At 42.3% G+C, this 23,767-nt stretch overlaps 3 protein-coding genes across 3 annotated transcripts in view; 2 read left to right on the top strand and 1 right to left on the bottom strand.

Moving 5' to 3' along the window:
• Positions 1-1,416, top strand: part of HMX2 (H6 family homeobox 2) — a 1,489-nt gene extending 73 nt beyond the window's left edge. The window contains exons 1-2 of the mRNA XM_041461600.1: positions 1-204; positions 869-1,416. The exon at positions 1-204 is cut by the window's left edge and continues 73 nt beyond it. Coding sequence (XP_041317534.1) covers positions 1-204; positions 869-1,416 — 752 coding nt within the window. The remainder of the gene's footprint in view (positions 205-868) is intronic.
• A 287-nt stretch (positions 1,417-1,703) lies between these two features.
• LOC121350094 (basic salivary proline-rich protein 1-like) lies at positions 1,704-3,017 on the bottom strand. The gene is made up of 3 exons (XM_041461129.1): positions 2,566-3,017; positions 2,267-2,404; positions 1,704-2,208 (listed from the first exon to the last, which is right to left on the bottom strand). Exons 1-3 carry the CDS (start codon positions 3,015-3,017, stop codon positions 1,704-1,706), a joined length of 1,095 nt encoding a protein of 364 aa, XP_041317063.1.
• Positions 2,673-14,634, top strand: BUB3 (BUB3 mitotic checkpoint protein). The gene is made up of 9 exons (XM_041461621.1): positions 2,673-2,719; positions 2,907-3,024; positions 5,102-5,296; positions 5,807-5,876; positions 7,047-7,198; positions 9,891-10,049; positions 11,348-11,525; positions 12,079-12,295; positions 14,292-14,634. The coding sequence occupies exons 2-9, from the start codon at positions 3,016-3,018 to the stop codon at positions 14,299-14,301; spliced, it is 990 nt and encodes a 329-aa protein (XP_041317555.1). The 5' UTR covers positions 2,673-2,719; positions 2,907-3,015; the 3' UTR covers positions 14,302-14,634.
• The last annotated feature ends 9,133 nt before the right edge of the window (positions 14,635-23,767 follow it).

Here is a 23,767-nt window from a genome sequence, read left to right as displayed (position 1 = left end):
TCCTGGGCAGCGGCAGCGCCGACCCTCCCCGGGAAGCCGCAGACAGGGCGCCCGCCTGGCCCGCCCGCGCCCGGACCCTCTCCCTGTCCTCGGAGGACGAGGAGCCGGAGGAGAGCTGGAAGCACCGCGGCTGCTTCTGCCCCGAGGCTCAGGGCCCCGCCGAGGCGTGCCACAAGCACCAGCCCCTGAGCTTCACCTGTCTCGGTGAGTACCGCAGGGACGGGACTGACGGGCCCCGCCGGGAAGGGCCGCGGAGGGCTCGGCCCCGCTCCGGCCCCCGCCGGGAAGAGGGAGGCGGGGGCACGTCGCACCTTCTCTGCTTTCGGGCACAGAGTGTTTGCGCCGTCCGTGGGTGAAGCGGGGAGGAAGGAACTCCAGGAAAAATGGGGTGGCTTTTTAAACAAAAAATATTTTCCATCCCATCCGGTGTTGATTTCCCCGAGGGATGCGGTGCGATGGATAACGCTCGTTTTCTTAGCTTCTGATTACAGCTCGGGCAGAGGGAAGAACATTGTTTATTAATTTTATTTTATTTAGCATTATTTCTGAATAAACGGTCTATGAAATGCGATGCTGTAAAGTAAAATTTGCCGGCTCGTGTCGGATAGGAAGCCTGGTACTCAGCTGCTTTCACTGTGGCACACACTGTCACCTGTCCGTCCATCCATCCATCCATCCATCCGGGGCACAGGGATACCCAGGAGGGGATGGCTTCCCCAGGGGTCGGTTGTGTGTTCCCCCGGGAGCAGAGGCGGGTGCCTGCCCGGGGTCTCGCCTCGGTGCTTCTTCCCTCCGGGCCGGGGGGCTCGGCCGTCGGGGGTCCCGGTGCCGGCCGCCGTGCGACCCCCGCGCTGTCGCTCTGTTGCAGGCAGCGCCAAGGGGAGCGGAGCGGCGGCGGCGGGCAGCGGGGAGCGGGGGCCCTTCCTCTCGCCTCCCCCGCAGGACTGTAAGGACGAGAAGGAGAAGCCGCTGGGACCCTCCTCGCCTTCCTGCGGGGAGCGGCAGCGCGACGGCGGGGACCGGCAGGCCGGCGCCGCCAAGAAGAAGACGCGCACGGTGTTCAGCCGCTCGCAGGTTTTCCAGCTGGAGTCCACCTTCGACATGAAGCGCTACCTGAGCAGCTCGGAGCGGGCCTGCCTGGCCTCCAGCCTGCAGCTCACCGAGACCCAGGTGAAGACCTGGTTCCAGAACCGCAGGAACAAGTGGAAACGGCAGCTCTCGGCCGAGCTGGAGGCGGCCAACATGGCCCACGCCTCGGCGCAGACTCTGGTGGGGATGCCGCTGGTGTTCAGAGACAATTCCCTCCTCCGAGTGCCGGTGCCCCGGTCCATCGCCTTCCCCGCCCCTCTCTACTACCCCGGCAGCAACCTCTCGGCCTTACCGCTCTACAACCTCTACAACAAGATCGACTACTGAGCCCCGCGCCCCCCGCCCCGTCGGGACCGCAGCGGGAGCGGGGCCGGGGCCGCCGCGGGGGCTCCGTGCGGGCTCTCAGGCCGCCCCCGTGGAGGGGACACAGCACCGAAACTGATGGGAGGGACGGGCACACGGAGAGCCCGGGGCGCCGGGGGCACCCCCGCTCTGCCCTCCTGCCGTCCTGTCACTTGAAAAGGAAAAAAAAAAATTAATTAAAAAAAAGCGTTATTTCAGATCTGTAAATATTTTTAAAGAAAGTAAGAAAGGGAAAAAAAAATTAAAGCGTTTTAAGCCTCGTTTGTACATTTGCCACCTCGGTCGCGTGTCCCCGAGGGGGACCCCGGCACCGGGGGTGCCCCGCGGCCGGGCCGGGAAGGGCCCGGGATCGATGCACGGGAGAGCCAAAACGACTCGTAACGCCGAGGGTTTGTTTTTCCGGAATTTTTGCTCCTTATCTCGTTTCCTGCAGGGAATCCCAGCCGGGCCCGACCGTCCGCCCGTGCCGGGGCCGGCGGGGGCTCGCTGCCCTTCTCTCGGCTGGGAGATGAGGGGCATTTCCCGGAAAGTTTCGTTAAACGGGGACTTTTTTTTTTCTGTTTTTCGGAGTGTTTCGGTGGAAGCCGCGGTGATGGGCTCGGTGCTACCGGGGACTGGTCGCTGCTCTCCGCGGCTCGGGTTCGCACTGGGCATCCTCGACGGCCCCCGTGGGTCACGGCAAACCGGTAAATCCCGAGCGAACTGCGGCCACCGGCTCCGAGCTCCGGCCCGTGCCGAGCGCCGGGGCTGTAACAGCTACAGCAACGAGGACAGCGAAAAACAAACCCCCTATTTTAGTTCCCTGATAAAATACCCGACGGGATAAATGAGGCGTTTTGCCATGCGGGGAAGGAGAACGCGCTCCCCGCGCTCCACAGCCGGGGTTTGAGCCACAGCCCCGCGGTAGCGGCAGCCCGGCTGGGGAACACGGCCCCGCTTCGCCTTTCGGACTCTGTTTTTAGGGGTAATAACTCGTATTTCGGGTTTTATCCGTTAGCACCGCTAAAGCCCAGCAGCAGCCTCTCTCCCCGTGCGGTTCCCCCTGGGGCACCTCCCGGGCCCCTCCGTTATCAGCCGGGGTGGGACGGGGAGGAGGCACCGACCCCCTCACGCCGCCACTGCCCCGGGAGCGGCGGACTACAACTCCCGGCACGCCCCGCGGCGGCGGGCTCGCGGCGCACGTCGGGGACGCAGCGCCACGCGCGTTCGAACCGGCCAATCGCGGGGGGAGGGCGGCAGTGCGCGCGCGCGGGCGGCGGCGGCTGAGGTGAGGCCGGGACCTCGGGACCGGGACCGGGGGTTCGGGATTTGGGATCCGGGATCTGGAATTCGGGACCCTGGGCACGGCTTGGCCTGGCCCGGCCCTCCCGTCCCGGCCGCGCGTTCGTTCCCCCGTGCGGAGCCCTCCCTGCCTGGTTCCCAGGCCCTTCCCTCACTCTCTTCCCTTCCCGCAGCGTTTTCCTCATCCCGGCGCTCCTCACAGGGACCGAGGCCTCGGGGCTGCCCTGACTCCGAAAGCTTTTCCTTGGCGGCCCGTGGAGCAGCGGGAGGAACTCGTTCAGCATGAAAACGGTACTTTGAGTTTCGTGTTCTGTGAATAAAAGCGCGGGAGGGGAGTCCCGAGGCTCGTTCTGCTTTGTTCCAGCTCCTCCGGCCAGCTCAGTGACACCCGTGCCAAGAGGAGCTATAAAAGCACAGATTTCTTGCTTGCTCACTAAAAATTTTTTTTTCCCCCAATTTTTTTTTTTTTTTCAAACTGAACCCCGTGGTTAAGTCAGAATCGCCATTTCAGCAGCATGTGCTTTCTCTGTAATATTTAAAAACTTTTTTCCTCAACATTTTACCAGGATTTTTGTTTGAGGTGGGCACAGCACTATGGTTTGGAATCCTGGTTGTGTTTTTGTGAAAATGTGGAGCTCTGGGTCTGATTTTTTTTTTTTAAGAGGCAGGACATACTTAAATTCTGATATTATGAACATTGTTCTGGATTTAAAATGTATTTGGGACATCCTTCCAGGTTTCTTGTGTTAGTAGCTTTGCCTCCTGGAGTTCCTTTTGGGCTGGTTAATAATTTGTACCAGGCCTCAAATAATACAGTAAGTCGTACCTCAAACCTCATGTTTGTTTGAGTTTTCTGGCCTAAGTAGGCACAGCAATAATCTTGTCCAATTTAATTGTCTCAGTTGTTCTGAATTCCTTGAGGTTTTGTGTCTCTGGATGTGCATCTGAAACATCCTCAGTAGGTGCTGCTGAATCCCAAGTAACATTCCCATGGAAAGATGTGTTGCAAAACCTCAAGCTTCTCATTTCCCAATGTTCCCAAAGCAGGGCTAAAAAGGGGGCTCAGAAAGAAGCTTCTCTATGATTAAAAGGGTTTTTTCCCTTCACTTCATGCTTCAATAGCAGAAATAGCAATTTATGTTGACACAGTGGGTGTTTTTTTTTGTGTTTTTTGAAGGGTGTCTTAGAGAGCAAAGCTCCCACTCAGGAAATCTCTCCAGTGTAGGAATGTGTGTTCCTCACTTTATTACACAACCTGATGATTGTTTAGCTGCTGACAAACACCAAACTGTGCCCTAAATTTGCACCTGGCCCTAGGTTCCTCTGCTCCTTGTCTTCTGATTTATTCTCAGGGCTGTAATCTTACCTTCACAGTTGTGCATACAAATTCTGTGACAGTGGTACAGAAAATCTGAGCTAAGTCACTGCTCTGCCCTTTAGCAGAAGGTAAATGTGCTGAGAAGGCCTTGAGAAACCTTGAAAAGAGGCTGTGCTCGTTTCGTGGTGTGTAACCAGCACTTTCTTCTTTCAAAGTGCTTGTAAGGTGCTGTTTTGCAGCTGAAATTTGCAGTTCATAACTTCTGCTGTCCTTGGAAGTTTTCAACAAACTGGTCCTGGATTGGGAGTGCTGCATTTGCCTTGCAGTCACTGCTCTTTGATTGAATTGTTGATGTTTTTCTGGTCACATCCCAGTTCTGGGGTCACTCCACATTTCAGCACTTCTCAAAACATAACTTTCCTTTCTTTACCTGCTCTTTGGATTCTAAGAGAGGGGGAAAAACAATCTTAAAGCTTTTTGTTGCACATATTTCACAGCACTTGTGGAAGTCTAAAGGTCTGAAAGTTGCACAGCTGTATAAAAGATGATCCAGTTGCAATTCTTGGAAGCATGTGACAGTCATACCAATCCAGGAGCAAATCAACATTTTTTTGAGTTTTCAAATCCAATTTTTTTTCTGCTAAGACATGTTTCTTAAAGCAACTTCTTGATGTTCACAATAACTTAGAAATATTTACTTCAAAAATCACAGCCACACACTCAGCAGAGTGAGGGAAATACATTTGTAAGTAACAATATCTAAGCTTATAGATTATAATAATGATCATAATATTTTTGTGTTGTTTATTCATGTTGCATTTGATATTTAAAAGCCCTCTGTAGAGAAAGGCATTTATTGAGGTTTTGGACAGGGATTGCCATCTTGAACTTTAGAGTTTGGAGAAATTTGGGTGTTCTGAACCTGTTCTGTGTAAAAGCCACTGAAGTTTTCAGGTCTGCTTTGGGCTGCCTTTCAGAGGCTCAGTCTTGTTCCCTGCTAGGCCTGTGTTCTTTAGTCATTAAAATTGCTTTGTGCCTTGTTGTCTGCAGATGACGGGATCAAACGAGTTCAAGCTCAACCAAACTCCAGATGATGGGATTTCATCAGTGAAGTTTAGTCCAAACACATCTCAGTTTCTGCTCGTTTCATCCTGGGACACAACTGTGCGGCTCTATGATGTTCCTGCCAACACCATGAGACTCAAATATCAGCATTCAGGGGCTGTCCTGGACTGTGCTTTTTATGTAAGTGTGGGAGGGCCTTTTTAATTATTATTTTACAGCTGTAGAGTGGCCAAAGTATGAGAAATTGTCAGTCTCTGAAATTACAGAGCGGGCCTACCTGTGCTTTTTTTCACTGAATGTTTTGTCATGTGGCTGATGCTGTACTGTGGATCAACACTCAGGTTCTCAAATTGTATCTCCCTTCTAAATCAGTTTTAGGATTATCCTGCACCTAGATGGGTTCTCAGTAATTTAAAATATGAAGAAATGGAAATTATTTGGTCTTGCCTCTATCTGCCTTTTTAAAATTTATTTTCGTTTTACTTCTAAACTAAAGAACTTCATATTGCTCAAAGCACTTAAGCATTTTGTAAAGCTTCTGTCTGCTTAAATCTGGGTCAGACTTTAACATTTGTGTCTTAATTCCTATCTTCCCAAAACTCTTGAAAACAAGTCCTATGTTATGAGTTTAGAATGCTGAAAGCAGAGCAGCCATGGAAACTTAATAAGGTAAATTTAATTGCTTTATAGGATCCTACCCATGCCTGGAGTGGGGGGCTGGATCAGCAACTGAAAATGCACGACTTAAACACGGACCAAGGTGAGCAGATTGAATGCTAACTGCTGTCAGCAACTGAGCTTCAGATTTATGTACTTATATGCACAGATTATTCTTCAGGTTCTTTAGGTGGGGGATACTTAAGTATCTGGTCAGTAAATAACCAGTGACCCTAACAAGGCCCACCTAAAAACCTGGAAGAATTTGGCATTGCCAGAAGATTTGGTAGCTGCTTGCAGGATTCCTTGAATTGGTTTTCTGATGATAATCCTGCTCTGCCATAGGCTTCAGTGGCTCAGAGTGAAGTAGCCAAGCTGAACTAAAACTGAGCATGTTGTTTTTCAGAGGTTTGTGGGTTGGATGTATTTAGAATGATCTTTCATGGCAGAGGATGTACAGAGCTTTTGCTTTATCAATGCAGGATTCCTTGAATTGGTTTTCTGATGATAATCCTGCTCTGCCATAGGCTTCAGTGGCTCAGAGTGAAGTAGCCAAGCTGAACTAAAACTGAGCATGTTGTTTTTCAGAGGTTTGTGGGTTGGATGTATTTAGAATGATCTTTCATGGTACAGAGCTTTTGCTTTATCAGTCATGACCTTGTGCTACAGTTTTTTTCTAAGAAAACATTGCTTGAAAATACCAGTTCCAATGCCTTGGTGCAAAATATGGAACTAGTTTGTCTCACTTTTTTGTGTATTTTTAGAATGTTAAAGAGAAAAGCAAACTTCAGCCAGTCACCAGCATCTGCTAATAGCCAGGGCTTGACAAATCAGTGTGTGCAGTAATGGTACCAAAAAGCTCAAATAATTCTGCCATACCTGACTTCCTACAAGTGTTTTAATATTTTTATTAAGGTGCTCATTGCTTTCTCTTGTCATATTATTGATGTACACAAGCTTAAGTTGCTTTCTGTGTTAGTGTGTTTGTCAGTGTGATACCAGTTGATGCTTTATACCTGTAAAGATCTCTCAGTGACTGCCTAAAATTCTTTAATCCTAAGCTTAAGAAACATAAATTTAAATGTAACAATCCTGATCTTTGCAAAAGTTATGCTTCTGAAGGTTGAACTATCCTTACAGGGACTTTGGCATAGAAATGCACCTGTAGAATGTCAGGAAATGCTTGTGCTGCAGTTGTGTTCTTTTTTTATTCTTTATTTCTCATTCTGTTTGTAGGGTCAGTAAAATTGCAAAATGTTGTGTTTTCTTACAGAAAACCTTGTTGGTGCCCACGATGCTCCTATCAGGTGTGTGGAGTATTGCCCAGAAGTGAATGTCATGGTGACTGGCAGCTGGGATCAAACTGTCAAACTCTGGGATCCCAGAACTCCCTGCAATGCAGGAACCTTCTCCCAGCCTGAAAAGGTAAGTGCTGCATTCCAGGTGCTAAATAATGAATCCTGGGTCTGAAACACCACAGGACACTGCCTTGGGCTGAAGCTGTGAAGTTATATTTAATGTTTTTTAAACTGAGTGGAAGTGTAGCATTTTAAAAGATTGGTATTCAGAATGTATTGCCATTTTTGGTGAGGGCTTTGAGCTTTTCCTCAATGTTCCTTAATTCTTGGTGCTTGTGCTGGACCACTTTCTTAAAACTTAAAATAAATTTGAAGGAAAACCAAGTATCTTGGCTTCATTGTAAAATGCACAGTTGATTTCCTTAAATGTTAAGATTTTAGGTGTATCAGACCCTGACAGTCCCAAGGTCTGATTGTTCTGGAATGTGCACAGAAAAATATCTCTGTAGAAGGTATTTTATGTTGCCTGAAATTATATTTTTGGTTTTTACTTGTGTTCAAAAAATTGAGCATTGCTTGTGTTGTGATTTGCCTGTTTTGTAGTAATGCCTAGTAAATTTAGATATTCTCCTAAAGCTGAAAACCTCTGTGATAAGGGAGACTCAGAGAAATAAGATAAAATGGGATGATGTCTTCAGCTTTTTCTAATGGCCATATGATGTGTTAACTTCTCATGCTGCTTACAGCAGTGTCATTGAAGGAATTAACAGAAATTCCTGTTTTTTTTTCCAGAGACTCCTAAACACAGGTTGGCTTGCTGGATAATTTTACATATGATTTTTTTTTTTTGCCCGTACCTTTTAAAAATTTCATTTAGCACTGTGACATCCTATTGTCAAGTCCTAATTATGAGCCATCATTACCTTCTCTTTGCCCCTAAATAGCTCTTACTTTTGTTCCAGCAGAGCTGGATCTACTTCTGGCCCGACCTTTGTGCAGAATAAAGTAATTGCATTATTTCTAGTTTTGATTTATAGATGTATGTAGCATGTAAAGAACTGTGATAAATTGCTGACAGAATATCATATAATGGACAGCCCCAGTGAATCAAGCTGCTTATTGGTTCAGCAAGGTTCATTATGTCATTTTTTTAATGCTGCCTTTGATGAATGTGTACACCTACTCCACTGCATGACAACGGTTTCATTTGATTTATGGCTGTGTGGTGGAGAAAGAACACTCACTGTACAGGTGTGACATCAGTTTGTGAAGAAGATTTAAGATATTTAATGTTCTTTATGCCTTTGTTTCCCTGTATGTACACAAACACATTTTATATAGTGTTTATGAATATTTCTGGACGGATTTTTACATCAGTAACAAAAAACTATCTTGTTAAAAGGTGTAACTACCATTGGCTCAAAGTTTTCTTACCCTTTTTAGAAGTAATTGGGATCATCAGAAATTTTGGGCAACTCCTGTGTGAATATTTAAGACTTTCCTATCTTAAAATCTCAGTCTTAAAGAGTTCAATAATCATATTTTAGAGAAGAAAGCATGCTGAGTGGATGAGGATTGGTTAAAGGAAGCTTTTTTATCTGTATGTATACATACACATCTGTCTGCTTAGCTTTTTATTAGAAATTAACTTTTTGAAAACCTCTTTGTAGCAAATGAAGAGAACTTGTGTGTGATGTTTCAGTGCACTCTTACCAGAACCAAGCAGCTTTGTTGGGCTTCATCAGAGAACCACAAAGTGAAACCAAGTGAAATCATCCAAGCATGTGCCAAAAGCAAACTGATTCCCTCTGGCAGGATACCAGATCTGTTACACTTTTAATTCCTGATCTGAGGAGTACACAAGATCTGTTTCCTGTGTGTTTGGCTGCAGTTGATCACTGGAAAAAGCTCATTCCCATCGTTTGCTCTTGTTAGCAGCTCAGTGGCAGCTGTAGGTAGCTGGATTCCATCTGCTTATGTATCAACAACCTGGAATTCATTCCATTGCACAGGGGTTTTTTGACTAAACCACTTTCCTTTTTGTTGTTGTTTTTTTTTTGGTTTTTTTTTTTTTTTTTTTTAACATATTGAATGAACTGCATCCCAAGCAATAGCTGGAAACAACAATTAATGCACTAAATATTTTCATATGAAATTTGATAATACAAAATTTCCCACTGAGCCAAGTTTTGGGATAGAGTTAAAATAGAGTTAAAATTACAAGCCATTATCTTTTTTTTTTTTTAATATGTCAAGCATATTGCTTTCTTCAAATTCACTTAGTTTTATTAAAGTACACAAAGTAATGTGTTTTTTTTTTAATGATTTCTTGGCAATTAATTTTATTAACATGAAGCTCAACTCAAAATATTCAGTTTATAAATAAAAATACTTGGTTACCAGGTGGAGGAAAACAGAAGAAAATGTGTGATGTGGTTTTGGAGGACTAAACTGCAGGATCATGATCTGACAGTGGGAATGCAAAACCAAGCCAAGATTAATTCCAATATCCAGCACTTCCCCTTCTATTCCTTTGTATGGGTTTTTCTTTTGCCATTAATTTCAGTAAATTAATGTCTGAAATAGTTTTTGAGCTTTTGAATGCTACATCAGGGTGTTCTCACTGTCTAGCTGCACATTCCTGCTGCTTGTCCCAAATTTGGGTTCTAAATGAAAGCTGCAGGGAATTCTGTTGCTGAGCATTCCATGGGAGATGTCATCAGTTAGTGCTCATTGCTGACAGCTTATTCTGTACAAGGAGCACGGGGGTTTCCAGGCTAATATCACTGTTAAATACTGTAAATACTGTTTTTTGGCAGGTCTACACCCTGTCTGTGTCTGGGGACAGACTGATTGTGGGGACAGCAGGTCGGAGGGTGCTGGTGTGGGATTTGAGGAACATGGGATACGTTCAGCAGCGAAGGGAATCGAGCCTGAAGTACCAGACCCGCTGCATCAGAGCATTCCCCAACAAACAGGTATGGGAGCAATGGCAGCAGTCACATTGCTGCTGATGTTCTTCAGGGAAATGGGGGTTTATTTTCAAGTTTGTTTTTCAGTGGGGGTGTGTTTTGTAATCAAACTTTGGGAGGGGGAAACTTCCTGGGGTACATTAATTCTTTTTAGTGCAGCTTAGCCATGTTTGCCACCGACTTACAAGCATATTATGTTGTTGTTTTGTTCCTCAAGATTTGTCTCCTCTTTAGAAATAACCTGTTTAATGAATCACAATGCTGACATGTAATTAAAAATAACATCCTTCCCCTCCCCAGCTGCAGTAGAAGAGAGAAAGCCAGAACTGGTGGTTCCTAAGCAGCTTTTATGCATTGTAACCCAGGGTTCTTGAACAGTCTGTGAACAGGGGCAGGATTAAAACTGCATGAATGTCATTTATGTATTTTTCTTTTTTTTTTCTCTCTGTGGCATGCACTGCAGAACCCTGGATCCATTATCCAGGGGGAATTGTACAATTCAGGTGCTCCTACAGCTGTTCTGTGCAAGTTAACGTGGTGTGTCTGTGGTATTTCTTTTTTCAAGGAAAGCAAGAAGATTGCTTTTCTCTGCCAAACTAATTTGTAAGGGAATTTTCCCCTGTACAGAGTGATAGTACAGGAATTGCAAGACCTAGTTACTTGTTCTTGAACTGGCATGAAAGCTTTGTCCATTTTCAGTTCTAGTTATAGTAAAACAAGCTGATCTTCCAGATTGTATTGTATGATGGATTTTAAAGAGCCTTGTTATAGCTAGATATCATTGCAATCCTATTTCTGAAAAGATCTATTATGGACTTAACTCAAAAGTGATAATAAAAGCATCTCAGGTTGCTCCAAGTCAGGACTGTAATTAACTGGATAAGTGAACACAACTTGTAATCAAGTTTCACTGAAAATACTATTTCAGCTTGAGTGTTTAGTTGTTAGTATAAAGCTCTGAACTAATTTTAATGTAATGTAATTCTGAAACTAAATAGTCCTGTGAGTATCTCTCATATTTCAGATATTTAGGCCTTGGGGAATAGGTGAGCAAATGCAAGGTGCTCTTATCTCTTGAAATTTTTTCCCCAAAGACAAGCTTGTTTTTTGACCTGCAGAAGCAATTACAAGTCTCGTTGTCAGCTTAAAACTATGATGCAATGAGAATCTCTCTTAGAAAGCTTTTTTCTAAGCCTTACCACTTTCCTAGAATTTAGAAGGCTATGAAATAAAATCGTATTGCAGTTTTTTCTGCAGTTGTAAACTTCTAAAATACGTAGCTCCATTTTTTTTTTTCTTGTTAGGGTTATGTTTTAAGCTCTATTGAAGGTCGTGTAGCCGTGGAATATTTGGATCCAAGCCCAGAAATCCAGAAGAAGAAATATGCATTCAAATGTCACCGTTTGAAGGAGAATAACATCGAGCAGATTTATCCAGTTAATGCCATTTCTTTCCATAACGTCCACAACACGTTTGCTACAGGTAAATTCGCAATTCTTTGTGACACTTGCCTCAGTTCCTTTAGTTTTGGTGTAAACAGATCAGCCTTTTCTTCATATACCCTGACTTTTTAAGCATTTAAATTGTATTCATGCCATAAGCAGGGTTTTAAAATTACTTGATATGGTGAGAGTTCTTAACTCTTAATATTTTTTCCCCCAAACACAAGCTTGTGTTTGGATCTGCAGGTGTAATTACAAGTCTCACTGTCAGCTTCAGATGTAATCACAAGTCTCACTGTCAGCTTAAAACTATGATGCAGTGAGAATCTCTCTTAGGAAATTTTTTTCTGCCTTACCACTTTCTTAGAATTTAGAGTGCTGTAAGATAAAATTGTATTGCAGTCTTTTCTCCAGTTAACTGCTTTAACAGGGAGTTTGGGAAATGCTCATTGTGCTCTTTACCGAATGAATCAACCCTGTGTTTTTCCTGACAAACTAATTACGAGTAGTTCTCTTTTTTTTTTTTCCTGTGCTGCATCTCTTCAGTTTTACTCTTTTCCTCAATCATAACTTTTTGAAACCCTGACTCGCAGGCGGCTCTGACGGCTTTGTGAACATCTGGGACCCCTTCAACAAGAAGAGGCTGTGCCAGTTCCACCGCTATCCCACCAGCATTGCCTCCCTGGCCTTCAGCAACGACGGCACCACCCTGGCCATCGCCTCCTCCTACATGTACGAGATGGACGACATCGAGCACCCCGAGGACGGCATCTACATCCGCCAAGTGACAGACGCAGAGACAAAGCCCAAGTGAGTGTCTGCTTCACCTGCACTTGAGGCTTTCTGAGCCTCCACCCCAAGATTTATTAATTTTCCTAAATTCATGAATAGTATTATTGATGGCAGGAGATAGTGCAGCTTGACAGTAGGGCTGGGTTTGATGTTATCTCCTTCGCCCAAGCTTTCAATATCCGTAGGTTGATAGACGGCTGATGGATAAAATTGTGCCTGGTTGTTTAGTGGGAGAAGAATGTCAAACTCTTATCCTCTTTCAATAGGTGCTATTATATGAAGCTGTAGAGTTATTGCGAGCTCATTGCTTCAGGAATTGAGTGAGGAATTCAAGAATAATTTATTGGAGTAAATGTTACCGTGTTTGGATATTTAAAACTTGGAATGAATGCAATCTGTCACACTGAGTATGCACCCAGCTGTCAGAGTGAGCATTGAATTTAGATTCTGTTCTAGGAAGGTTGTGTAAAATCAAGGGAAAGCTCTCTCAGTTCCTGCATGTTGGAGTTTGCTGCAGCCCTTTGATAACACGCTTTTCTGTTGTTGTTGCTGTCAAAACGAGGCAAACTGATTGATGGAGGTAAAAATTCCTGTTCAGCTTGCTTTGGCATCAATGTTACATAGAAAAATTGCCATCCCAGTGCAGAATTGTGCTGCCCTAATGATGGAGGCACAGGAGCAGTTGGCTTTATTTTCAAATTCCTGTGCTTTACCGCTCCTAGGTTTTTTCTCTTCTAGTACTCAATCTGTCTTGCACCTTACCAGGTTGTCTCCATTATTAAAAGTGGCTGTGAAAACAGATACATAAATGATCAAATTTCTTGAGTTTAAAACCTCAAGATCTTCCCCTCCACACCCTTAAGTAACTTGTCTGTTGCTTTGGAGCAGCTGTTTTATACCTACAAAGATGAGATATTTATTATTTTATAACTTCCACATTTCTCACTGGGAGATATTGGTTTTAAAGTAATTTTGATACTCCTAGAAAAATAAAGCCAGAACTGTTTTAGTATTTATTTCTCAGAGCTCCTCAAGTAGAAGAATCCAAATATGATAATTTTTTTTTTAAATCAGGTTGTACTTGTTACATACATTTATGAGTTGTTTTATTTTGTTGTGTTTTTCAAAGTTGATAAAAGAATACTTGCTGCTGTTGGTTTTCTAATAGTAAGAACTGCTTTCAGGATTTTTTTCATTCATTGCTAGTTGGAGTTGCTAATTCTGGAGATGCTTCATTCTGCTGTACAAGGAGGTTAATCTACAATTAAACAATATTTCCTCTTGGCCCTCCATTATTTTCTGAAACAGATGGTTCATCATTTCCTGGGCTGTTAAACACAGCAAGGTTAAGGTTAGACTCTTGGGAATCAGCTAGTTTGGAATCTTATTAGGCTGTAGAAGGAAAACTAATAAGAATACTCCTTAATATCATTTTGTGACTGTAAACAATTATTTATTAGCAAACAATTGATCCCAGAAGGGCAAATTGTTTGAGTCAGTAATGAGCTGAGAAAAGACAGAGCATATCTGTGTATTTGGAAAATAATTGTAACGTAATTGCAATGCATTTAGACAGGCATCTTTTTGGACCTGTTTCTATCTTTAAATGAATTTCTGAAAACATTAACGAGGTTTATATGCTTTTCTGACATTTGCAAGTTGCTTGTGCCAACCTTAGGGCACTAAGAATGATGGGTATATTTTAGTGGTTCAGTAGTGTGAGTCATCTCTGGTTTATTCTAAAAATAAGTTAGTTAGGACAGAAGACTAATGGCAGTTCCATTGTGATCTTTTTGCATGTTAATTTGAGTCACAGTGTTTCTGCACAATGCATCCTTAGTGCATCAAGATGGTGCCATGTTATATAAAGATCACTTTTTTCATCATTAAACTCCTATATTCTGTGTCTTGGTACAAGTGAAAGCTGGCTTTCTGCTTTCCTAGGATGGTGAATGTTCTACCTGCTAATGATTGCTCTAAATATTCTTCCTAAAATAGAGTTTATTTATTGCAGGTCCACTTAAACCACTGCTGCTACTCCTTCTCTACAAGAGATGCTCACCTGCTCCTAACAAGGCTCCACTAAAACAAGTGAAGTGAGAAGAACAATCTTTGTACTCCCGTTGTTTTTAATTAAGAAATGTTTGTTTGTTTATTGTAGTTTGTCTAAATCTGTCATTCCTTGCTTGCTTATAATGTCAGTGAAACTATTTTCTTTATCTGCTGTCTGGAGCTGAATTATTTCAATCTTGTAGATAACCTTTTAAAAATTTGGCTATTTTGTAGTATCTGATTATGAAAACTTCCACTGCTTTCTTATTTGTTCAATAAATATCTATAGATTTTTTGAAAATAAATACTTTGTGTAGCAGCCTTTACTGATTTTGAAACAAATGTTGAGACCAAACCCTTCAGTTGCAGGAGTTATTGAGTTCTAGATCTTCCTGATGGAAAAAATTTCTGAATCTTTAATCTTTTTCCAGTGAGATGAACTGGGAAATAAAAAGACATTTTTTTCTTTTGAGTATGACCACTAAAAGCTGTCTCACTCAACTCTGCAGAGCAGACTCAGACTGTTCTCCTGGTAGCTTGTATTAGGTGTTACTACTTAAATATTTATTTTACAGTGAATTGTAAGGAGGGATAGAAAAGCTGAGGCTTGAGGAAGGTGATTGAGCTGTGGGTATTTTGGGTTGGAGATTAGATTCATTCTTTGCTTCCAACTTCTTCTCTTCTATCAGTGCCTGTGTAGCCAGTGGGAGCACTTTATTACCTGTAGGAAAACAAACTTGCTGACACCAGGAATGGTACCAGATCGTTGCAGAGAGGGTGGTGATGGAGAGGAAACAGCTCTGTGTGTGCAGAAATCTGACAAACTTGAGCTGTTACCAGGTAGACGTGCTAAATGAGTTGTATATGGAATATTTTGTAGTTTGTCACGAGCTAGATGTGGATTCTTTGGTAATAGAAACTGGTTCTGATAGGTTTGGAAAAAAGGAAGATCATCCTGAGTTAAATATGAATAATGCCCTCACCACAGTGTCACCCAGCCTCTGTTCTGGTAGCTGTGCACCACCCCTGTTCCTTGCAGTTCTAATTGGCTTTTTTGCAGTGAGGGTTACATGGCTGATGTTGGGCAGAGGTTTAATTTTTGATGTCAGCTTGTGTTCAGGTGTTTTATTATTTTTAGAATTTTAGCTTTGCTAAAGAGGGCCAAATGGAGCCCAATCATGGGAGCTAAAGGCTTCTGTCAGAGTGACTAGCACAGCAATAATAAGCTTGTGGGGGAAAAAAAAGTGAGGATGTGTCCAAATAAAAAAAAAAATGTGTGAAGGCAGAATTAGGCTGGGACTAAGGAAAAGGTGGTTTAGTGATGATGTAGAGAAAGGAATATGTGAAATGGAGAGAGGATAGAGTGGGGAGTTACAGGTACAGAGCTGTGGGGAGCAAAGTGACATAAGAGCTAGACAGCATAGGGCAAAACCAACAGAATTAGAGGAATCCCAAATACTTTGGTTGACAAAGGAAACCATAATATATCTAGGAAATGATGCCACCTGTGCAACTTTTCAGTGGTAAATATTGGAGGAAATACTTGTTAATATGCTGAGATCTGCATGTTCTAGTGAGCAAAGTTAGCCCAGTATGAGGGAATGGATTTGACTTGCTGGTTCTCTTTTGGCTTAAAACCCAGAGGGAGAATTCCTTGTGGTGAGCTGGTGTGTTATGTAAATGCTTGAAACAAACAAAAATAGTGGGACAACCAGTGGGGAAAATGAATGCTGGTTGGTCAGGGCTACAGCTGTGTCCATGTGTTGGGTGGAAATACCACAATGTGCAGTTGAAATACAGATACTTCTTTTACAAGATTAATCTCCCTTTTATTAGCACTCTCCTAGAAATGCAGGTCAAGGCAGAGGTTCATAAGCTGGAGGAATCAAGAAACAAGCCTTTTCTGACTTTTGTAACAAGCAGCTGAACAAAGGATGTACTGACTCTTGATAGAGGAATTGAGAGCTCAAAAAGCTCCTTAAGTCACTGCTTTTTGGCTGCTGTTGAGGGCCGTGGAGAAAACATGGAGCCACAGCCATCACTGTAATAGAGTCATCAATCACCACTGACTGCTGGCAGCAGTGAATATCCAGGGTTGTCTCTCACAAGAGCCTCATAACACTGTGGTATTAGAAGCCAAGTGGCATCTGTGCCCTGAATGTCACAAAAGCAAGCTGGTAAGTACTTCTTTCTGTTGGCCAGTCCTTCAGGATAATCAGTATGTGCTTACTTCATGCAGGTCTGGAGCTCTGCTGCATCTCAGGTGGGATGTTTAGTGCTGGTGCTGCTGCAATTATAATAAATATTTAAAAAAGTCTTGTTTTTAGGTGGGTGTTTTCCCAAGCAAAACCAGTCAAAGCTGATTTCTGAGCCCCCAACAAAGGCTGAAATGATGCTGCTGAGGATGACTTTACAAAGCTGTGTAGGTATTGCCACCTCCATCTTAATTGCCTCACACTTCTGTATGTGCCCAGTGCTTTTCACTGCCTTGAGAATGACAGATTTTCTGTAGTTGAAGTCACTCAGTCCCCAAGTTCAGCAGTAATTCCACTGCTGCATCAAAAGCTGGGTGTTTCTGCTCCTGAGTTCTCTTGCAAATTTGGCCTGAATGACCCATCCCCCATGTGGGGTTGGTATCAGTGGTGTGGAGCAGAGCCCATTTCTTTGGACCAGCAGACATTGCTCTGGTGATTACACCATTAGCTGCTCTCATGTTGTTCAGTATAATCACAGCCACAAAGGCAGTCATTTTTTAGCCAATATGCAACAACTTCTGCTCCTCCAGCAAGGTGACATTTGCTCTGAAAAGTGTCAGGATTCTTTGTTTCAAATGCTTTTAGACAGGTAGAATTTAGAAATGAAGAGTCAAAGACAGGACTTGCCCAGGTATTCTTATAACTGATATCCTAAAGGCTCTCTGTGTGAAATATCTCTTTTTACCTAAGGGTGTATGTGCAGTTTTTCACTGTTATCAGACATTTTCCTATAGCATGAAAAGCACAAATGCTAAAACATGTGATAGCAACATGGGGGAATAATAGGTCTTCAGAGTCTCCCGTGATTACCTGCAAAGTGGAAGGGAATAAACTGTTCTCCATGTCCACTGGGACGAGGCATAATGAGCTTAAATTGCAGCAGAGATTAGTGAAGACATTAGGAAAAACTTTTCAAATGAAGGGATGGTTAAGTCCAGGAATAAATGGCCTGGGGAAGCTGCAGTGTCTCCATCTGTGGAATTTCTCAAGCACAGGTTAGACCAGTGGCTGCCAGGAATGGTGGGGTTTTAACTGGTTCCATCTTTCTCTCTTTGGCCAGGGAGGATAAGGCAGTGCAGATTGTTCTAGTGGTTGTTCTGCTCCCCAGTTTCCCTTGGCAATGGGATCTGATCTCCAGGGGGCCAATGCCTGGGGAAAAGCTCTGCAGCCCTTATGGCACCTTCCAGTACCTAAAGGGGGCTGGCAGGAGGATGGAGAGGGACTTTGGACAAGGGCATGGAGTGACAGGACAAGGGGAATGACTTCAAACTGGCAGAGGGCAAGGATAGTGGGATTTTGGGAAGGAATTCTCTGTGAGGGTGGGAGGCCCTGGCACAGGGTGCCCAGAGCAGCTGTGTTTGCCCCTGGATCCCTGGAGATATCCAAGGCCAGGTTGGACACTGGGGCTTGGAGCAGCCTGGGGCAGTGGAAGGTGTCCCTGCCATGGCAGGGGGTGGAACTAGCTGACCTTCCATGTCCCTTCCAACCCAAACATTCTGTGATTCTCTGATTATACTTCAAATCAATGTATGCATTCATTTTGTAGGAACTTCTCAATTTGGGTTAATTCTGAATTAGGGTTGATTTCTGAATGAAGGTCAATCAAGAGTAGCTGACTTTTATTTGCTATGTAAATACTTTGTTTACATCAGCCTTACCACAGCTTTCAGCTTGCTTCACCATCAGCAGCACTGAACAACTCAGCAGAGTTGTGTCTTTTAATCTGTTCCCCACTTGCAGAAACCCACTGTATTCTCTTCTGGGAAAAACACAGCAAGGCAGCCTCAAGTAGAAACAAAGCAATAATTTATTCACTTAGGCCCAAGATTTCCTGATAATTAAACTAAGCAAGGGTTGCTTTTCCCTGCTTGTGTTTGCTGCAAGCCACCCTGCTCTGCAGCCACAACAATGCAACAAAGGCACCCATTGCCTCATCCTCAGCACGGGGGCACTGCCAGAGCTGATTCTGGCTGCAGAATTTGTTCCCTAAAAAGATAAGACAGACAAAGGTGGGGAGAGAAGAAATATTCTCATTTCACAGTTGTCAACAAAGGCACAGAGTAAGGAAGTGAATTTCCTTGTCACAGAGCAAAGGCAGGACTTGAACAGATGTCTTGATTCCGAGTGCACTTAATTGGTTTAATTTTTTGCCTCTGCTGTAGACTTACTGTGGGGAGTTATTTCAGTTAATCTTTTTTGGTCCTGTGATGTAATTTTTTGGTCAATAGAAGGGCCAGAGCTTCTGTGTAAAGGTAAATGAGAACAAATTGTTAAAAAAGATTTAAGTAGTTTTTTTAAAATGCAATTTTAATCCAGTGTACACGGGTGTGTTGATATTTAGTAGTGCTACACGGCAAGAGAGATTCCAGTAAAATGCCAAGATTGCCTTTCCTTCAGTGAGAGAGAGATGTGACAGGGAGAAAGTAGAAAGTGCAAGCATTATTAGATGCTGTACCTTTAAAAGTAATAAAATGTACCATTGTGTTTCTATATAGTACTATCTAGGCAGAAAAAAAATTATAATTCAGGCCCTGCAAATCAAAGACCATCAAGAAGTATTAAGTAGAGAATTTGTAACTAGTTTTGTAGAATTAAATAAAAAAATTGGCATGGCTGTAACCTGTGTAGCAGTCAAGACAGTGGAGACATCAATAAAAAATGTTATATGTATAATATTAGAAAAATATGTATATAAATGTTATTTACCATGTTGCATACCCCTGGTTTCTGATGCCTCCCATTGATGAATCAGATTTCTTGTCCCACAGAGACATTTTGTGTTCTGGGGAGCTGCAGTGCTGCATGTGCACAGCTGCAGGATGCTCAGAGCTTGCTGCAAGGCTGTGGAGAAGCTGCAGGTGTGTTTTCCCTGGAAGCAAATGTAGAGTGTTTGTAAATGGGAATGGCCTCCCTGTTCCCAGTCCCAGTTTGCTTTAAAATGTCTATAATCCCTGTTCTGAATTTTTCACTTACTGGTGATAATCCCTACTCCCCTCTGTATCCCTTAAAGATGTCTACTGGTGGCACAGACTGTAATAAAACATAAATATCCTGAATTTGCAAATTGTTTTGAGAACATGATCTTGGTTGTTTCTCTTCCACCTATATTTTTAGTGTTGAGATGATTTGATTTTTTGTGTGAAGGCTTTGTATAGTGGCCTGCAAACACACAGGCTCTGGAAGGTGGTGCTGCCTGAGCAGTGAGGTAAGTGCAGTGCTTCCATCAGAGAATATTAATTTCTGCTAATGAAATTTTGGAAGGGAGCATTTTAAGAAATATTTGTAGATGAACTTTTCAAATGAAACATCTTATGTGCAAAACCCTCAGCCCTATACCACGGATTAAATTGCAGGAATATATCAGGGCTGACATATTTTTCTGTTCCTCTATTTGTTTTTAGGATTTTAGGCCTTGGTGTGGGAAAAAAAGTGCTTGAATCCTTGATTTTTTCCCTTGGTTATAATGGAGTCACTGTTCTTTCCTTGTCATCTGCAATGCTCAGATGCTTTTAATCAAATCCTCAGGATTTAAATTATTAACCATCTTTTTGGGATTACATTTTTTATTCCTAATTATACGCAAAAGAAATATATCATGAAATATGCAGCATGTAATTGTGATTGAAGCGTGCAGCCTCCCAAAAGATGGGCCTAACAATTCGATACACCCAAAATTTAATTAGGCAGATAATGGGGTTAGAGGGGAGATGGGTAAGGATGGAAATATTTGGAGTGATACTTTTTTTTTTTTTTTATGGTGGTGCAACTCAGTATGGAACAAAATGCAAATAAAGTCATATTTCTTTCCTGATCTCCAAATGTTTGTCTTTTTTGTCTTGGTTTTGAGATTATCCATGAAAAACTGAATTTATCCACACAGGGAGCAAGTAATTCAATGAGCTGCAGAATTTTTTACATAGTTGGGTCTTTTGGTTGTTCTTTCTTGAGAAATCAAGTTTTCACCTAAACCACAATAACTTTTCCCAGGTAGATTTCCTGGACAAGTTATCAAAGGCTGTCTCCTCTGCTTGGCTGCCTGCTTTCATGAGGGATGCAGGAATTTGATAGCTTTGAGACCTCCTTCCTCTGTCAAGCTCCCTTGTAATTGGTCTCTGAGTTCCCAAGTTATTAGGGGATGAGAGGAGCAGGGGACGGCCAGACAGACACAGCCAATTTCATTGCACCAATCTCATTTCCGTAGGGAACTGGAATAAAAAAAATCAATTAAGCTTAAAGACCCTCCAGTCCCCTCCTTCAATTACTTGGGCAGAACAATCCTTTGGCTGGAGTATCCATGATACACAATATCCTCCTCAGCCTCGCGCAGGATTAAACCTCTTGGGGCTGTTTGGAGTGTCCAAGTACAGGATAAACCCCTGGATTTTCCATCAGCATTAGCTGAGCTCCTGGAGCCTTTGGCAGTGCCAGGATTCCCTGCTGCAGCTTGCAGGGATGCTGGTTCCTCTGCCAGCATCAGGAGTTTCCTACAAGCTGCATTAGCCCAAAGGAACGTGGTCCCATTCTGCTTTTGTTTCAGCATTAAATGACCTTAGTGCTGCTGATTAACCAATATCTTCTCTCTTTTTGTGAGGGGTTGTCTTTATTTTTTTCCACATTCTTGAAATCTCACTGGTCTTCACATAATTCTGTTTACTCTCCCTCCCCACCATACTGATAATTTGTGTTTAAATATTTGACATTTCATCTTCTACTCCTACAATCAGAAATAATTTCAAAATGGCAGAGACATGCTGAGGGGTTGAATGGAACCATCAACATTTTCAAGCCATTTTCTAGACCATCTTCTAAATCACCATCAAAATCCAAAACTAAACCAAAGAAACCCCAAACAAACAGATTTTTGTTGCAGTTCTGAATGCAAACCAAACCTATATGAGCAGTCTGAGATGATTATGATCTCAAAAGCAGCAGAAATCATCAATTTTCTGTGATCCTGCTTTACCCAGTGGACATGTCCACATTCAACACTTTGGGGCTCTAGTGCCCTTTTCTTCCTCTTATTTCAGTATTTGTTTTGCTAACAGCTTGTTCTGCTGTGGAACTGGTCGCTGTAAAGAAAAAATCCCCTTGTTTGCCTAGAATCGCTATAGTGAGGGATTTTGTTTGTGTGGAGAGAAGGAAATGAAGGATGGAAATGTTAATAGAGGAAGCACACATGTTTCAGATGATGTATTATATGTATCCCCTTGTTTCTTGTTTTACTTCTCTGCGTTTCTCATTTCTCCAAGGATGTTTTATTAAAAAAAAAAACAAACAAAACACCAAAAAAAGAAGTGATGCTTTCCTGTGCATGAAGTTGAAGACATTTTGGTGGGACTTTGTTGTAGCATCACTTCAGTTTTTTAGCTCCTCATGGAGAGGTGTGGAACCAGGATTCCAACCCTGACCAAAACCGTTTCAACCCAAGGGAGTTGAATTTAATTTCAACTTGCTGCCTTGCTGTAAGGCTGAGAGACAATTCCTCTGGCTAAACTCAGTGAGGAAAACCTTGTTTCTCCTGGCACAGCATCAACCTCTGCATCAAAATGTTGGTAAATAAGGTTTTCCAGATTTTAATTGTGTCTACAGCATCAGAGAATCACCTTTACAGACAGAAAAATTATTTATTTAAGATTTTAAGCTCCTAAAACAGAGGCTGTGGTTTATATCATTTGCATGTAATGACCATGGCCATTATTAATTCCCCCAGTAACTCTCTACTATTAGAAAAAAATTGCATTGCAGGGCAGCAAGTATCTACCAGCAGGTATGGTTATTTTTTTTTTTTTAGCTTCTAATGCAGCAGCCTTTCATCCCTCTCTGCAAGATTTACCTTTAACCTAAAATCTTTCACCCGTTATCTAGAATGTATAATTATAAATACATTGTCGTCTAGAGTAAGTACAATTAAAAAGGGTAATTAGTTTCCCTCCTCTCTCCCATCCTCCCACCCAAGTCCTTAGGTTTAATTTTCATCATTATGTTAGATTATGAGTAATTTTAAATCATGGTATCCAGTAGAGACTACTCCTACTCTGCAGCTCTTTTCAACAGTTGTTTATGGTAGTTTCAGCCTCTTTCTGCCTCTCTGAGGCTCTTTATTTTTAAAGCAAGGCAGACAAGGCCTAAAATTATTCCATTAAAGAGGTGCAATTTTTGTAATGGGACTTAGAGTGCTCTGCAGAAGTGCAGGCAAGTTTCTTCAATATCCTGAGCATTATTCGCTCATTTAGTTAAATGATGTTTCTAATTCCCTGGTAATTACATGTAATGAGGCACTCTTTCTCTTCTTGATGAGACTTTAGCTTAATATGAGATGTCGTATTTTTTCTTTTTCTTTTTTTTTTTTTTTTTTTAGGGATAATTACCCTTCCCAGGAAAAGCAGGGGGTTTGTTGTGCAGAATATATAGCAAATTATTTTATTTCCTGCCATCTTGACTGCCAGTAAATTATAAAATTAAGTTTCAGTGGAGCATTAGCACCATTTTGGAAAGGCTTGAGATTTTTTTTTTTCCTTATTCATGTATTGATGTCCTTTGGGACTGTTGAGCTATTATTCATAGAATAGATGTTTTTCTGCCAATTCCTAGTATTAGATGGTATTGAAGCAGCAACATAGGTTTAATTTTTTTGCCTGGATAATATCCAGTACAGAATGGTCTTGTTAGGTTCTTTTCCTATCAGGTAATTATAAAGTTTTGCTAACACTTCTCCCCTTCCTTGGTGACTAATTAAAATTATTTTTTATGCATGTTGTAATATTAAATGCTGGGGGACCTTTTCTTTTCAGTTCTGGATGAATGTTCATAGATTTCTTGCACAGTACAACATTTAGGGCATTGGAATGAATGAAAAGCTGCAGGATACATAAAGTTAACAACAATAATGCAGCATTTAACTCCAGTAAACATGAAATCAACAGTGATTTTAATTACTCTTCGTTTCCTACATTTTGTCAGTGTCATTTCCTTCCTGTTATTCTGATGAGGTGATTCTTGTCTGCTTTGTTTTGTTTGGTTTTGTTTGTTTGTTTGTTTTGTTTTAAAATTCAAAATACTGTAAAAATTATGAATGGAATACCATCAGGGAGTCAAATTGTATAAGGGTAATCTCTGCCTCAGGAGCTGAATTGCCATTTTTAAAGCCATTTAAATGTCTAATTCTTACAGGAAATGGAGGGAT

This window comes from Pyrgilauda ruficollis, unplaced genomic scaffold, assembly GCF_017590135.1.
Source record: "Pyrgilauda ruficollis isolate IOZ18807 unplaced genomic scaffold, ASM1759013v1 scaffold15, whole genome shotgun sequence".
NCBI classification, from domain to species: domain Eukaryota; kingdom Metazoa; phylum Chordata; class Aves; order Passeriformes; family Passeridae; genus Pyrgilauda; species Pyrgilauda ruficollis.
The sequence above is the reverse complement of the archived record's forward strand: the minus strand, read 5'-3'. Positions and strand labels throughout refer to the sequence as shown.